The 17,941-nt window shown below is 48.8% G+C and overlaps 1 protein-coding gene across 2 annotated transcripts in view; it reads left to right on the forward strand.

Annotated features, from left to right (window-relative positions):
- Nucleotides 1-9,347: 9,347 nt before the first annotated feature.
- The window catches only part of FAAH2 (fatty acid amide hydrolase 2), a 121,343-nt gene continuing 112,749 nt past the window's right edge, over nucleotides 9,348-17,941 (forward strand). Inside the window, exon 1 of one of the 2 annotated variants that reach the window (XM_069986101.1) lies at nucleotides 9,348-9,826. In XM_069986101.1, the coding sequence (XP_069842202.1) occupies nucleotides 9,650-9,826 (177 nt within the window). In that variant the 5' untranslated portion in view covers nucleotides 9,348-9,649. The remainder of the gene's footprint in view (nucleotides 9,827-17,941) is intronic. The other variant, XM_069986100.1, reaches the window with a different exon arrangement.

The raw sequence follows: 17,941 nt of genomic DNA on the forward strand, positions 1-17,941 counted from the left end.
GCCCTGTTGCGATACGGGGTCCTTCATATCCAGAAGCGCTGGGTCCGCTCCATGGCTGCTAAATATTAGGGCTTTATTACGGCTTCTGATATTTTCGAATCGTGCCGCAAGCTACAGTAGCTCGGGCAGCTAGACTGGAAGAGGGCGTGCTGGTATAAGTTATCCCCGTACGGGTGGTAACCTTTATCCAGCAGTGGGAAGATCAGTTCCCAAACGATCTTCCCACTAACTCCGAGGATGGGGAGGGACATCTAGGGGCTGGATTCGGGTGTCCTTTCCTTCATACACTCTAAGGGTACGTGCACACTGCGGAATGTCGAAGGATAACCCTTTGTGCATTCCGCAGCTGGCACCCGCCGGCGGACTGATGCAGGTGCACGTCTCCTCTCGTGTCACACTCCATCCTATGCACGGGCGGATTCCGCCCTCTGTCCAAAGAATGAACGTGTTCATTCTTTGGACGGACAACGGAATCCGCCCGTGCATAGAATGGAATCTATGACACGGGCGGAGACGCGCGCCTCCATCAGTCCGCCGGTGGGTGCCAGCTGCGGAATGCACAAAGTGTTATCCTTCGCCATTCCGCAGTGTGCACGTACCCTAAATCTGTAAGTGTACCGAGGTATTCTCACAGAGTTTGTAGAATTTCACGCCATACAGTCATCTCTTATTGGGATGGTACTGGCGGAAAGGACGTGTCTGGGGGGCAGCGTACGCTACGCTACCCCCAGACACGTCACTGGATGATGAGGACGATGAGGATGAATGGAGGAGCGAAGGATCCCCCCATTCATCCTTAATGGCTGTTTCGGTGCCAGAGGCAATAATAGCGTATGCCTCTGACGCCGAAAACACCCTGGGGGCCATCTTTATACGGGGATTGGTATATGGGGTATGTAAATGTGTAATGTAGTGTAGTGTAAAACTTTATTCCATGTAGTGTAGTGTTTTTTACGTGTTTTTTTGACAGTAAGAAAAAATATCCCTACGCCAAGAAAGGATGGCGGTAGGATATAGGGGGGAAAAACGCGGGTGCCAGCTGCGGAATGCACAAAGGGTTATCCTTCGCCATTCCGCAGTGTGCACGTACCCTGGATCTGTAAGTGTATCCTGAGGTACTCTCCCAGAGTTTTGGAGAATTTCACGCCATACCGTGATCTCTTATTGGTACAGTACTGGCGGAAAAGACGTGTCTGGGGGGGAGCGTACGCTACGCTACCCCCAGACACATCACTGGATGATGAGGATGATGATGAGGATGAATGGAGGAAAGAAGGATCCCCCCATTCATCCTCACTGGCTGTTTCGGTGTCGGAGGCAATAATAACGTATGCCTCTGACGCCGAAATCTTTATACGGGGATTGGTATATGGGGTATGTAAATGTGTAGTGGTGTAGTGTAAAACTTTATTTCATGTAGTGTAGTGTAGTGTTTTTTACGTGTTTTTTTGACTGTAAGAAAAAATATCCCTTCGCCAAGAAAGGAGCTGCTGATAAATGCTGCACCTATGTGCGGCACTTATCAGCAGACAGTGGCGGTAGGATATAGGGGGGAAAAACGCCCCTACGCCAAAAAGGAGGAGGTGCTGATCAGCCGCGCACTTATGTGCGATACTGATCAGCACTCAGTGGCGTTAGGGCGCAAAAAAAAAATAAAAATAATCTTTTTAACCCAAAGCAACTGATCAGTGAATGATATTCACTGATCAGCCGCTAGGGGGCAGTAGAGCGACGCTGCCGGAGATTGCCGAGGCCCGCCGAACCCGAGCGTTTCCGAAGATTTCCGACGCTGGACGACCGAACCCGGAAATGACGCGAGGATGCCGTGGACCGCAGATCGTCGCTCCGCACGCCCAGATCAGGTGAGTATGGTACACCTGCACCACACACACCTGTTCTGCACCCCTTAGCTACTTAGCTAAGGGGTGCAGAACCCGGCAAAACTGTTTTTTTAGTTTGATTGCCATGATGGGCCGGCCGGTACTGGCCGGCCTATCACGGCGATCGTGGGGGTGGCATCGGCGCCATCTTACCCCAGTACACTAATGGAGATTGCTGCTATCTCGGACAGCATCAATCGCCATTGCTTTCCGGGTCACCGATGACCCGGAAAGCTGTTTTCAGCTGCTATATGCTGATCTGTATTGATCAGCATATAGCAGCGATCGTCGGCACGGGAGGGGTTAATCACCCCCCGTGCCGATGAGCAGAGATGGCCTGCTATACATCATCGATGTAGTCCACAGGATCCAATGTAATATACCGATATCTGAAAAAGAAAGAGACACACAAAAAAGGTAGGAGTAGAACACCCATCATTGTGACAGATGTTCTTCTTCTTACAGTAGCAGCATCTTTATAGATAGCTGCTTACAGTCTGGCACCCAAGGGGTTAAGTATAGATGCATGGCATCCACACTCAACTCCCTGGGGGCCAGACATTTCACACTGCACCCACACCAGCAAGGAAGCGCCCCTCTCCATTGCTCCCTGGGCTGGGGGTAGTACAAGATACAGGCACATGCACTCCGTTCCCGAGTTACGACCTTCTCTGTATGCTGGGGTCAGGTCTCATCCATCAACATACAGAGAAGGACGTAACTCGGGAATGGAGCGGCAGATCTGAGAAAGGTAATGTCTAAATCCCATACCATAAATAGACCTGCTGATGTCACGCGGTCACATGACTACCTCAATTCACGTGACTGTACAGCAGGCGTGGCTTTAGCCTTGCTGCTCTACGCGGCTGCCACGAGTTTGCGTCTCCAATTGTGCCGCTGCAGGTCCTTTCTACAGGAATTTTTTATGGGGGGGGGGGGGGGGTACAAAAGTAAATATGATCGGTTCACTAACAGTTGGAAGGATTAGTGCAGTAGTACAGGGGAGGGGGTGCCGTAATACAAGGGGGAGGGGGTGCAAGGAGGCACAATGGTGGGTGTAGTAGTACGCAGGGGGTGCAAGGAGGCATAATAGTGGATGCAGTAGTACATGGGGAGGGGGTGCAAGGAGGCACAATGGTGGGTGCAGAAGTACATGGGGGAGAGGGTGCAAGGAGGCACAATGGTGGGTGCAGAAGTACGCAGGGGGTGCAAGGAGGCATAATAGTGGGTGCAGTAGTACATGGGGGAGGGGGTGCAAGGAGGCATAATAGTGGGTGCAGTAGTACATGGTGGATGTGGTCAGGGCCGCCATTAGGGCAGTACTAGCAGTACTGGTGTATGGGGCCCGTGCTGCCTCCCACACACTTAAGTTTGTGAAAAGCCTGGTTTACACAGAGTGCAGGGGGAGGGGACAGCTCCCGCTGATGCAAGGGGCCCCCTCTACTTAACTCAAACCATGGGGCCCCCCTCCTCCCTGAACTTTGTGGACCGGGCTGCAGAACTCCCCCTCCCCCACGGACCGGGCTCCGTCCTCAGCAGCTCCCTGGCTCTGACACAGTGACTTCCGGCCTGAGTGCTCTCCCAGGAGACAGGAAGATGCAGGGGGCCCCCTCTCCTCTCTCCTGCCTCCCTCTCCCTCTCAGCTGTGACGTCTTTTCCCTCCTATATACAGCTCTGCAGTCGGGTGCAGAGGGGGAGGGGCTGCAGACTGGGCTGGGAGCAGAGACTTCACTGGTGACCCCCCTGGAGCGTCCTGCATAGAAAGTAAGTGTGTGTGTGTGTGTGAGACCATATATCTGTGTAATCTGCATGTGTGTGCTTCTGTATCCATGTTTGTCTGTGTGCTGGTAGAGGTATATATGTAATCTGCATGTGTGCATCTGACACTATGTGTGCTGTCTGTGTATATGCATCTATATGTGTCTGTGTAGAGGTATATATGGAATCTGCATGTGTGTGTCTGTATCTATGCTGTGTGTCTGTGTAGAGGTATATATATGGGATCTGCATGTGTGTGTCTGTATCTATGCTGTGTGTCTGTGTAGAGGTATATATATGGGATCTGCATGTGTGTGTAAAGGTATATATGAGATCTGCATGTGTGTATCTGCATCTATGCTATGTGTCTGTGTATATAGGTATATATAGGATCTGCATGTGTGTGTCTGCATCTATGCTATGTGTCTGTGTATATAGGTATATATATGGAATCTGCATGTCTGTGTATATGCATCTATATGTGTCTGTGTAGAGGTATATATGGGATCTGCATGTGTGTGTCTGTATCTATGCTGTGTGTCTGGTGTAGAGGTATATATGGGATCTGCATGTGTGTGTCTGTATCTATGCTGTGTGTCTGTGTAGAGGTATATATGGGATCTGCATGTGTGTGTCTGTATCTATGCTGTGTGTCTGTGTAGAGGTATATATGGGATCTGCATGTGTGTGTCTGTATCTATGCTGTGTGTCTGTGTATATAGGTATATATATGGGATCTGCATGTGTGTCTGTATCTATGCTGTGTGTCTGTGTAGAGGTATATATGGGATCTGCATGTGTGTGTCTGTATCTATGCTGTGTATCTGTGTAGAGGTATATATGGGATCTGCATGTGTGTGTCTGTATCTATGCTGTGTGTCTGTGTAGAGGTATATATGGGATCTGCATGTGTGTGTCTGTATCTATGCTGTGTGTCTGTGTAGAGGTATATATGGGATCTGCATGTGTGTGTCTGTATCTATGCTATGGGTCTGTGTAGAGGTATATATGGAATCTGCATGTGTTTGTATCCGTGTAGTTTCTCTATGTTGGCATATTTGTGTATCCTGTAATCTGCCTATCTGTGTGTGTGTATACATGTATTGGGGATCTATATATGTAATCTTCCTGGGTTTGTATCTATGTGATGTGTTTGAGCATACTTGTGTATAGGGCTGGGCGATTAATTCGCTCAGAATGTTAGAATCGTTTAGATTTTTTGTGAAAATCATAAATTCGATTTTCAAAAAAAATCATTGAGGGCGGGACGGCGAGCAGCGAGAGAAGAGGGGCGGGCGGCCGAGCAGTCCAGAGATGGGCAGTGTGGGGCCGGCGGGCGCTGCCGTGAATGGGGTGGAGGCCATGGCAGGTGGATAAGGTCAGGAGATCCAAAGAGGAGAGAGACTGAGAGCAGGGCGCCCTCTGCCGCCTGACACCCCGCTGTCCCCGCACACTGACTGACTTCCCGCGCTTTTATTATAGCGGGGACGGGATTACTCATCTCTTCCTGCTCTGATAGAGGAGAATGGCCGCCAGAAGTGCTGGGGAAGTGTCACCACACCAGCTCACGCGTGACTGGCCAGCTACTGCCAAATTACAGCTCCCAGCATGCCCTGACAGCCTGTGTATAACTATTACTGCCAGCATGCCCTGACAGCCTGTGTATAACTACTCCCAACATGCCCTGACAGCCTATGTATAACTACTACCCCCAGCATGCCCTGACAGCCTGTGTATAACTATTACTACCAGCATGCCCTGACAGCCTATGTATAACTACTACCCCCAGCATGCCCTGACAGCCTATGTATATCTACTACCCCCAGCATGCCCTGACAGCCTGTGTATAACTACCCCCAGCATGCCCTGACAGCCTGTGTATAATACTCCCAACATGCCCTGACAGCCTATGTATAACTATTACTGCCAGCCTGCCCTGACAGCCTGTGTATAACTATTACTGCCAGCATGCCCTGACAGCCTGTGTATAACTACTCCCAGCATGCCCTGACAGCCTGTGTATAACTATTACTACCAGCATGCCCTGACAGCCTGTGTATAACTACTCCCAACATGCCCTGACAGCCTATGTATAACTACTACCCCCAGCATGCCCTGACAGCCTATGTATAACTACTACCCCCAGCATGCCCTGACAGCCTGTGTATAACTACTCCCAACATGCCCTGACAGCCTGTGTATAATACTCCAAAAATGCCCTGACAGCCTATGTATAACTACTACCCCCAGCATGCCCTGACAGCCTGTGCATAACTACTACCCCCAGCATGCCCTGACAGCCTGTGTATACTACCCCCAGCATGCCCTGACAGCCTGTGTATAACTATTACTGCCAGCATGCCCTGACAGCCTGTGTATAACTACTCCCAACATGCCCTGACAGCCTGTGTATACTACCCCCAGCATGCCCTGACAGGCTGTGTATACTACCCCCAGCATGCCCTGACAGCCTGTGTATTCTACCCCCAGCATGCCCTGACAGCCTGTGTATTCTACCCCCAGCATGCCCTGACAGCCTGTGTATACTACCCCCAGCATGCCCTGACAGCCTGTGTATAATACCCCCAGCATGCCCTGACAGCCTGTGTATAATACCCCCAGCATGCCCTGACAGCCTGTGTATAATACCCCCAGCATGCCCTGACAGCCTGTGTATAATACCCCCCCAGCATGCCCTGACAGCCTGTGTATAATACCCCCCCAGCATGCCCTGACAGCCTGTGTATAATACCCCCCCAGCATGCCCTGACAGCCTGTGTATAATACCGCCAGCATGCCCTGACAGCCTGTGTATAATACCGCCAGCATGCCCTGACAGCCTGTGTATAATACCCCCCCAGCATGCCCTGACAGCCTGTGTATAATACCTCCAGCATGCCCTGACAGCCTGTGTATAATACCCCCCCAGCATGCCCTGACAGCCTGTGTATAATACCCCCCCAGCATGCCCTGACAGCCTGTGTATAATACCGCCAGCATGCCCTGACAGCCTGTGTATAATACCGCCAGCATGCCCTGACAGCCTGTGTATAATACCCCCCCAGCATGCCCTGACAGCCTGTGTATAATACCTCCAGCATGCCCTGACAGCCTGTGTATACTACCCCCAGCATGCCCTGACAGCCTGTGTATAATACCCCCAGCATGCCCTGACAGCCTGTGTATAATACCCCCAGAATGCCCTGACAGCCTGTGTATAATACCCCCCCAGCATGCCCTGACAGCCTGTGTATAATACCCCCCCAGCATGCCCTGACAGCCTGTGTATAATACCCCCAGCATGCCCTGACAGCCTGTGTATAATACCCCCCCAGCATGCCCTGACAGCCTGTGTATAACTACCCCCAGCATGCCCTGACAGCCTGTGTATACTACCCCCAACATGCCCTGACAGCCTGTGTATAACTACTCCCAACATGCCCTGACAGCCTGTGTATAACTACTCCCAACATGCCCTGACAGCCTGTGTATACTACCCCCAGCATACCCTGACAGCCTGTGTATACTACCCCCAGCATACCCTGACAGCCTGTGTATACTACCCCCAGCATGCCCTGACAGCCTGTGTATACTACCCCCAGCATACCCTGACAGCCTGTGTATAATACCCCCAGCATGCCCTGACAGCCTGTGTATACTACCTCCAGCATACCCTGACAGCCTGTGTATACTACCCCCAGCATGCCCTGACAGCCTGTGTATACTACCCCCAGCATGCCCTGACAGCCTGTGTATACTACCCCCAGCATGCCCTGACAGCCTGTGTATACTACCCCCAGCATACCCTGACAGCCTGTCAGTTACCCCCAGTTCCCCTAAGTCACCCCCAGTCTTCCCCAGTCACAGGGGGATTGAGAATCGTCCAAATTAAAAAATAAAATTGAGATTTTATTTTTTGGCCATATCGCCCCGCCCTACTTGTGTATATCTGCCTATTTGTACAGTATGGGTTTGCACATCTATTATATATTTATGTCGTGTGTATTTCTGTGTGGTAGTACAATATATGTCCTGTGTGTAGTGTGTGGATATGTAGCACATGTATATACATTGATGGATTATACTGTAATATGGGTGGTATAGGGGGCAATCCAGGACTCTCAGGGGGCCCATAGCTGCTCACACTCTCCATATTGTGTTGCAGCCCCCACTCTACATGCCCCAGATTCCCAGACAGTCGCTGTATTCCAGTGGCAGGTGACTTCACACATACAGTATTTCAGCAGATTTCATGCTGCAACTTCCGCAGCAAAATCCGCTGCAATACTGTCATTTCCTATGAATCTACATTCTTGCAGCGGATTTTTCATTCCCTGTGACAATGTAGCCGCTGCCACTTAATCCACCAGCTGCCGGGCTAATATGTCACCTGGCTGCGCTCCCATCTGCTTCTCTGGGTCCTTGGCCTCCTGCTCAGCCACTGTGCGATTTCCCGCCGCTGCCACTGATTGGACGTCAGGGACCCAGGTGCCAGAGAAGCAGGCAGGAGTGCGGCAGTGGTGGGTTAAGTGAGCAGGGGCTACATTTCCGCAGCGAATTATCTAAAGCCATAGGAATAACACTACAGAGCATCACAGCTGTGGAACTCACAGTGTGAAATCCCCTGTGATACTGTATATATGAAGTTTGTATAAGTGTAGGATGCTGGAAAAGTGCAAAGCCTAAGATTTTTGTCTGGCAGATTCTGCGGAGACGAGGCCGATAGAAAGAGAGAAGGAAAGTGAACGACTCCAAACGAAGAAGACGTCACCTGTGAGTCACTGGATGTAGCTACACTGTAGTGACTATATGGGTCTAATGTTGGTCTTTATATTGTGTTTTGTATAATAATCAGTATGATAGTGCTATCCAGTCATTTGGGTGTGGGAATTTGTGGTCATGGTGTTGCTGTAGGATTTTCTGGTCATTTTATTCAGTATTGATATATGGCAGCATTATTCAGTCAATTGGGGTGATCGTATATGAATATATGATGTGTCAGTATTATTTGTGGAAAAATGACATTTTCAGCCAGCCATTCTTGCATAAACCAATAGTTATTTTTAAGGCTGAAAACATGGCCTAACTGACTTGTAATTTAGCACATATTATGGTCTTTAAATAGCCAAACGTATGTCCTGAGTTTACGTTTTTTTGGATTATGCATTTGGTAATGTGGGGGCCCAGACAAGTTGGCAGTATGGGGCCCTGGAATTCCTGATGGCGGCCCTGGATGTGGTGCATGGAGGCTTAATGGTGGGTGCACCCCCTTCCCATGTACTACTGCACCCACCATTATGCCTACTACTGGACCCCCTCCCCCATTTACTACTGCACCCACTACTGTGCCTCCTTGCACCCCCTCCCCCATGTACTACTGCACCCACCATTGTGCCTCCTTGCACTCCCTCCCCCATGTACTACTGCACCCACCATTGTGCCTCCTTGTACCCCCTCCCCCATGTACTACTGCACCCACCCCATAAAAAAATTACCTGTGGAAAGGACCTGCAGATAGAAGCAAACATGTAGCAGCCCTGTACACCAGCCAAGCTAAATTGAATAAGCCACGCCTGCTGTACTGTCATGTGACTTAAAGAAGTCATGTGACCTCGTGATGTCAGCAGGTCCTTTTACAGTATGGGATTAGACATTACAGTGACTTTTTGCTCTTGACCTGTTGTTTAGCTTCAAAGTGGAAGCGCAGCAGCGCCACCAAGGTGTCACACAGTGTAAATTCCGCCTCCTCTCGCTCCAATCCTCAGCACTTCCGTATAGTGACGAGCACTCCCTACCCCACATTCCTCCGTGCCGCTGTCAGTCCCTGTGTGTCTATGATATAGATTCAAGTCCTAACCCTGCTCGCGCTCTTCTCACCTGGCACAGGCTCCCGTACAGCAGGGAGGCTGCCCGCCCCACCCGCACTCTGTCTTTGTACTGCTCTCCGGACCTTCAGCGGCCGCAATCACTGCTTCTCTGCGCCCATCTTGTGGACTCTAATAGTTCTAAGAATGTCTATTGCTCGCCGCATCCTAGTGTTGGTAATGCGGACGTCCTCCCGCTTGCTGCTAGCCGTCATCCGTTTGGTGTCATTATTCTCCCGGAAGCCTCCATATTTGTCTCCGCCTCGGGACCCTCTGCTGCTCACTCCCGCCTCGGTCCTGGCAGAGAAGATACGACGGGGAGAGGTAAGGAGCGCTGCTACCTGTAGGACCCTGTCTGTACATTACGTGACCCACTCCCTGCGGTTTCTCTCCTCCATGCAGTCCTTTACTTTACTACAACATCTTCGCCCTGTTCTGATGCTCTAGTACAGTCTGAGCGACCCAGTAGAGCTCATTAAACAAAATTATTTCAAATCCCAGCAAGTGCCAGTGCCAGAAGTGTACTTCACTTCTATTAAAAAATATAAGGTCTTCCCATACTTATCAGCTGCTGTATGTCCTGCAGAAAGTGGTGTATTCTCTCCAGTCTGACACAGTGCTCTCTGCTGCCACCTCTGTCCATGTCAGGAACTGTTCAGAGCAGTAGCAAATTCCAATAGAAAACCTCTGCTCTCCACACTAAGGGTGCGTTCACACCTACAGGATCTGCAGCAGATTTGATGCTGTGTTCAGTTATTTAAATGAAATCTGCTGCAGAAAATCAGCTTCAGATCCTGTAGGTGTGAACGCACCATTAAAAGAAGTACACTTCCTGTAGGACATACAGCAGCTGATAAGCACTGGAAGACTTGAGATTTTTTAATCAAAGTAAATTAGAAATTTCTGGCACCAGTTGATTTGAAAAATTATATTTTTTTGGTAAACAACCCCTTTAACCCCTTAAGGACCGGGCCTAAAATGGCCTTAAGGACCGGAGCAAATTTTATGAATATGACCTGTGTCACTTTATTCATTAATAATGCATTTTTCCAACTTTAAACCTTTTCTGCTTATACAGAAAATGGTTATGCCACATAAATTATATATTAAATAGCATTAGCAACATGTCTACTTTATGTTGGCGGCATTTATTACACTATATTTCATTTTTTTTAGAAAGCGTAAAATAGAAAGCGTAAAACATTAGCAGCAAATTTCCAAATTTTCAGTAAAATTTCAAAATCAGATATTTTTAGGGACCTGTTCAGGTTTAAAGTGTATTTGAGGGGACTGTATGTTAGAAAGCCCCACAAAGCACCCCATTTCAGAAACTGCACCCTCCAAACTCTGCAAAAGCACATCCAGAAAGTTTTTTAACCATTTAGGGGAGTCACAGAAATAAAAGCTAAGGGTATATTCACACGAATGGGCTCACAGCGAGATTCTCGCTGCGAGCCCGGCAGGTCCTGGCAGTTCCCACACACTATATACTCGCTGCGGTCTAAACGACCGCAGCGAGTATGTAATTCTGCCGCCCTTAACCCCTTCTGCTCCCGCCCGGCTCCCCCGCTGTAAGCATACATTACCTGTCCTTGCTGCACGGGTCCGGCGTCCTGCTCTCCCGTCCGGCCAATTAGTGTGTTGCCCAGCCGCAGCCACTGATTGGCCGGACGGGAGAGCAGGACGCCGGACCCGTGCAGCAAGGACAGGTAAAGTATGCTTACAGCGGGGGAGCCGGGCGGGAGCAGAAGGGGTTAAGGGCGGCAGAATTACATACTCGCTGCGGTCGTTTAGACCGCAGCGAGTATATAGTGTGTGGGAACTGCCAGGACCTGCCGGGCTCGCAGCGAGAATCTCGCTGCGAGCCCGTTCGTGTGAATATACCCTAAGTGTGTAAGAAATTTGAAAATTTTAATTTTCTGTGCAGAGATTTTCTTGTAATCCAATATTTTTCATAATTATAAACTTATTACCAGAGAAATGCACCCCAATATTTATTGCCCCGTTTCTGCAGTTTATAGAAATACCCCATATGTGGCCCTATTGCGCTATTTGACGCACCACAAGCCTCAGATATAAGGGAGCGCCTAGTGAATTTCAATGGCTCCGTTATATTTGGTCATTTCTGACTGTACCACTTCAGCTTGGCAGAGGCTCTGGGGTGCCAAAACCTAAAAAACACCCCTAAAGGGCCACCATTTAGAAAACTACACCCCTCAAGGAATGTAACTAGGGGTGCGGTGAGCATCTGGACCCCACAGGTGCTTCACAGATTTTCCCAACAATATGGCGTGAAAAAAGACAAAAGTATTTTTTACACTAAAACGTTGTTCTAGACTTCAATTTTTCATTTTCATAAAGGGATAAAAGGAAAAAAAAAACACAAAACATGTAGCGCAGTTTCTCCCGAGTACAGAAATACCCCACATGTGGACATAAAGTGCCAAGCGGGCGCAGGACGAGCCTCCAAAGGGAAGGAGCGCCAATTGGCTTTTGGAAGCTGGATTTCACTGGAATGGATTTCAAGGGCCACGTCGCATTTACAGAGCCCTCGTGCTGCCAAAACACTGAAAACCCCCCACAAGTGACCCCATTCTGGAAACTACACCCCTCAAGGAATCCAACAAGGGGTGCAGTGAGCATATGGACCCCACTGGTGACGGGCACAAATGTGGAACAATGTGACGTGGGCTCTGTAAATGTGACATGGCGTTCATCATCCATTCTAGCCAAATCCAACCTCCAAAATCCAAATGGCGCTCCTTCCCTTGAGAGGCTTGCCCTGCGCCCACATGGCGCTTTATGTCCACATGTGGGGTATTTACGGACTCGGGGAAAATTGCTCTAAACATTTTGTGTGTTTTTTTCTCTTTTAATCCCTTGTGAAAATGATAAATTCAAGGCTAGACCAACATTATAGTGTAAAAAATGTAATATTTCATTTTCACGCCACATTGTTCCACATTTGTGTCCGTCACCAGTGGGGTCCATATGCTCACTACACACCTTGTTACATTCCTTGAGGGGTGTAGTTTCCATAATGGGGTCACTTGTGGGGGGTTTCAACTGTCTTGGCAACACAGGGGCCTTTTAAATGCAACATGGCCCCTCGAAATCCATTCCAGCCAAATCCAGCCTCAAAAAAACCAAATGGCGCTCCTTCCCTTTGGAGGTTTACCCTGCACCCGCATGGCGCTTTATGTCCACATGTGGGGTATTTCCGTACTCAGGGGAAATTGCTCTACAAATATTTTTATTTTTTTTTATTTTTTAGCCCCTTGTGAAAATGAAAAAATCAAGACAAGATTAATGATTTACAGTAAAAATTTAAAACAAATTACACTAAATGTTGGTCTAGCCTTGATTTTTTTCCATTTCCACAAGGGGTTAAAAAAGAAAATAAACGCAAAGCGTATAGGGTAATTTCCTCTGAGTACGAAAATACCCCATATGTGGACATAATGTGCCATATGGGCACAGGGCAAGCCACCAAAGGGACAGAGCGCCATTTAGAGGCTGGAATGGAGGATGGAGGCCATGTCGCAATTACAAAGCTCTTGTGCTGCCAGGACAGTAGAAACCCCCCACAAGTGACCCCATTCTGGAAACTACACCCCATAAGGAATCTAACAAGGGGTGCAGTGAGCATATGGACCCCACTGGTAACAGGCACATACGTAGAACATGTGCCGTGAAAATAAAAAATACAATTTTTTTCATTTTCATGTCCAAAATGTGGCCGTCACCAGGGGGCCATATCCCCGCTGCCCCCCTTGTTAGATTCCTTATGGGGTGTAGTTTCCAGAATGGGGTCACTTGTGGGGGGTTTCTACTGTCCTGGCCGCACAGAGGCTTTGTAATTGCATCATGGCATCCTCTAATGGGAATGGCGGCCATATCTATTTAGCTGGGGAAAAGGGACAATTCTAATTTATTTAGGGGTATTAGGCCAATTATTAGTTTATAAGGTTGAAAATGACAGGTGACCATCAAATTCAACCTGTGTTGATCCAGAGGAAGGCAAAAAACCCTTGTGAGGCAGACGACAGTAGCCTCATCACTGGGAAAAATTCCTTCCTGACTCCATAATGGTGATCAGAATAATCCCCGGATCAACGTGACCCCTGAAATAGGAATAAGGGACAGAATTTAGATAATGTAGAACCCCAATGACGTGTGGTACGCCTTGAAGCGATCCTGTATGCAGAGGCCGGGGAGATCAGGACAGGCGTCACTTTGGAAAATGGTGTCCTTCCTGTTACGCCACACTCTGCACTTCTTCTGGGGTCTCCCTTTCTCCAGTGTGGGGGACGTCACCTGGAAAATGTTGCCCTGGTGCGATCCGGGGTCCTTCATATCCAGAAGCGCTGGGTCCGCTCCATGGCTGCTAAATATTAGGGCTCTATTACTGCTTCTGATATTTTCGGATCGTGCCGCAAGCTACAGTAGCTCGGGCAGCGAGGGAGCGGGAGAGGGGGTGCTGGTATAAAAGTTATCCCTGTACAGGTGGTGGTAACCTTTATCCAGCACGATCTCCCCACTAACTCCAAGGATGGGGGGGGGGGGGGGAGGCATCTGGGGGCTGGATTTGGGTGTCCCTTCCATCATACACTCTAAGGGTACGTGCACACTGCGGAATGGCGAAGGAGACCCCTTTGTGCATTCCGCAGCTGGCACCCACCGGCAGACTGATGCGGGCGCGCGTCTCCATCCGTGTCATAGACTCCATCCTATGCACGAGCGGATTCCGCTCTCCGTCAAATGTGTTCATTCTTTGGACGGACGATGGAATCCGCCCATGCATAACATGGAATCTATGACACGGGTGGAGACGCGCGCCTGCATCAGTCTGCCGGTGGGTGCCAGCTGCGGAATGCACAAAGGGTTATCCTTCGCCATTCCGCAGTGTGCGCGTACCCTAAATCTGTAAGTGTACCCTGAGGTACTCTCACAGAGTTTGTAGAATTTTGCGCCATACTGTCATCTCTTATTGGGACGGTACTGGCGGAAAAGACGTGTCTGGGGGGGCAGCGTACGCTACGCTACCCCCAGACACGTCAATGGATGATGAGGATGAGGATGAATGGAGGGAAAAAGAATCCCCCCATTCATCCTCACTGGCTGTTTCAGTGTCGGAGGCAATAATAACGTATGCGTCCGACACCCTGGGGGCCATCTTTATACGGGGATTGGTATATGGGGTATGTAAATGTGTAGTGGTGTAGTGTAAAACTTTATTCCGTGTAGTGTAATGGTGTTTTTTTTACATGTTTTTTTAACATTAAGTATAAAAAAAAAAACTACGCCAAGAAAGAAGTTGACGATAAATGCCACACTTATGTGCGGCACTTATAAGCAGACCGTGGCTGTAGGATATAGGAAAAAAACACTCTACGCCAAAAAGGAGGAGTTGCTGATCAGCGGCGCACTTACGTGCGATGCTGATAAGCACTCAGCGGTGATAGGGTGCGGAAAAATAGAAAAAAAAAAATTCCTTCAACCCTATAGCTACTGATATGTGTATTATATACACTTATAAGCCGTTAGGGGGCAGTAGAACGCAAATTCCGGAAAAAGCCGAAGTTTGACGACGCTGGAGCCGATGATTGCCGATGGGGACCGCCGGAAAAAGACGAAGACGCCGACGAAGAAGAGGACGAGATCGGAACCCGGAAGACGCGATCGGGACGCTGGATCCGGTGAGTATGGGTCAATACCTGCTCTGGACACCTCAGCTACCTAGCTGAGGTGTCCACAGCAGGTATTTAACCCTTTCATGGCGTACTTATATCGCCGTGATCCTCGGACAGCACCGACCGCCATTGCTTTCCGGGCCATCGGGTCACCGATGACCCGGAAAGCTGCAGATCGCCGCCATATGCTGATCTGAATTGATCAGCCAATAGCGGCGATCGTCAGCATGGGAGGGGTTAATCACCCCCCGTGCCGACAAGCAGGGATGGCCTGCTATACATTATAGCAGGCCATCTTCCCCGATCGCTGCGTCTGTACACGCAGCGATCGGGGAAACCGTGGGCGTAAATGTACGCCCGTTTGCGTTAAGACACGAGTTTTGGGGGCGTACACTTACGCCCGCGGTCGTTAAGGGGTTAAGACGTTATTCATAATTCTTCCACAAACCATGCCACAGTTGTCTTCTGTTTGGGTGTGGTACTGCAGCTCAGTTTCATTGACGCAAGGGAGCTAAGCAAAATTAGCAACTTTTCTATGACACTGGTGTATAGTTTACGTTAAAGCTCTCTTTTTGCATACAGGTCAGAAAAATTGACCAAATGTAATATTTGCCAAGTGCATGGCAAAAGAGCATATATATCAGTGTACCAGTAACTCAGCTGTAATGAAGAGTAGAATGCAAAGCAGTATCAGGTTAATGAAACAGATCCCAGCACTTTCAGATTAAGAAAAAAAAAAAGTTATGTAATCCAGAAAATAATAATTTACAGTTGCATGGGACCAATCAGCCAAATTGGGCTGATATGGTTCCCTGTAGCACTGTGTAAAGCTTCTGTTCAGCCAGTGGCACATAAAGGCCGTGGCTGCAGCAGAAGCTTTATAGCAGAGAAAATAAAGTTTTAACCCCTCAAGGACACAGTCCAAAATGGCCTTAAAGAGACTGTACCCACAATCTGCTCACCCCAAACCGTTTGTACACTCGGATAGCTGCTTTTAATCCAAGATCTGTCCTGGGCTCCGTTTGGCAGGTGATGCAGTTATTGTCCTAAAAAAACAACTTTTAAACTGTGCCAAACTGGCACATTTTTTTTACCGCTTTTTGTTTACACCGTTTACCGTGCGGGAACAATATTGAGTTATTTTATTAGATCGGATAATTATGCACGCTACAGTATATTATATGTTTATTTTTATGTGTTTTATTTATAAAATGGGAAAAAGGGGGGTGATTTAAACTTTTATTGGGGAGGGGCTATGGTGTGTTTTTTAAAACTTAAAAAAAAAAATTCTTTTGTTCCCTTAGGGGACTTTAACATTTTTACATTGGATTTCTTACACTGATCATTGCTATGCCATACCATAGCATTGATCAGTGTAATCTGCAATCATTGCATAGAGCCTGCCTGTGCAGGCTCTATACAGTGATCGCTGATCTGACTGCCGGTAGGAAGGTAAGAGACCTCCGGCAGTCGGATACAACAATCGGAACCTCCGCAGAGTGTCCCGATCGGCCAGTGACAGGAGCACAGCTCCTGCCACTGATGTAAGTGCCCGTCATTTACCGTGAGGACCTGGCTGCATATAGCAGAGCTCACTTGAAAGCATCGTCAGACTACATTCCGTATGGGTACAGCATGGGTCCTTAAAGCGTAACTGTCATTTCAGGGTAAATTTTTTGAAAACATTAAAGGACAACTCCGGCGGGACCCCCCCCCCCCAAAAAAAAAACAAACAAACACAGACACCATACTCACCATCCCTCCGGTGACGATCGCCACTCCATTCGCCCGCCGTACGCCTCACCGTCACCTGCGTCCGCCGTCCAGCGATGCCTCTTACTTCCGGGTCCATGGGAGAGAAAAGGCTGCCAGTGCGCTTGCGCACCGGCAGCCTTTTCATTGGCTGGAGCGCATCACATGGCTTCCAGCAACCTCAGCCAATCAGGGCTGAGCAAGCTGGAAGCCATGTGATGCGCTCCAGCCAATGAAAAGGCTGCTGGTGCGCATGTGCACCAGCAGCCTTTTCCATCCCATTCACTCTCTATGAAGACGCTGAGGAGGAAGAAGACCCGGACCGCCCCCCGGTTCTGACGTCGTCGTCACCAGATGCCGCCCGGGAGAAGAGGACCGTGACGATCGTAATAGGTAATGTATACATTCTTTAACTTCCGGGCGGGGGGGGTCGGGGGTCCGAAAGTTGGGGAAGGGGGCCAGACCGGGTATTTAACCACATTACAAAGTTATATAACTTTGTAATGTGTGTTAAATAAGCTAAAAATTTTTTTTGTGGGAGTTGTCCTTTAAATATCAACAGTACGGGTACAAACCCACACACCGTATACGCAGCTTATTTACTGCTGCGATACGCAGCAAATACGCAGCAGATTAGATCTAAATAACTGAACACAGCATCAAATCTGCTGCGTTTTTGCTGCGTATCTGCTGCGTATATGGTGTGTGGGTTTGTACCCTACAAGCGATTTTAAGAAACTCTGTAATAGGTTTTATAAACCAAAAGAGTTTCCTTCTGGACTGAAAAAGTAATCTCCCAGTCTCCCCCCTCACTTCAGAAGCACCAGGATTTCTGTGTCCATTATGTGGCTATGGAGAGGGGAGGGGCTGTTAGGAGTGACTGAGCACAGAGCAGTCTTGCAAAGCACAACACCCTGCAATCTTCTCTCAGTAAGTTCCTAGATAAGCACTGACCTTTCTGACCCCAGAATACAGCATTTCCAGTGTGCCCAGA

Source organism: Dendropsophus ebraccatus, chromosome 10 (genome assembly GCF_027789765.1).
Source record: "Dendropsophus ebraccatus isolate aDenEbr1 chromosome 10, aDenEbr1.pat, whole genome shotgun sequence".
Classification (NCBI taxonomy): Eukaryota; Metazoa; Chordata; class Amphibia; order Anura; family Hylidae; genus Dendropsophus; species Dendropsophus ebraccatus.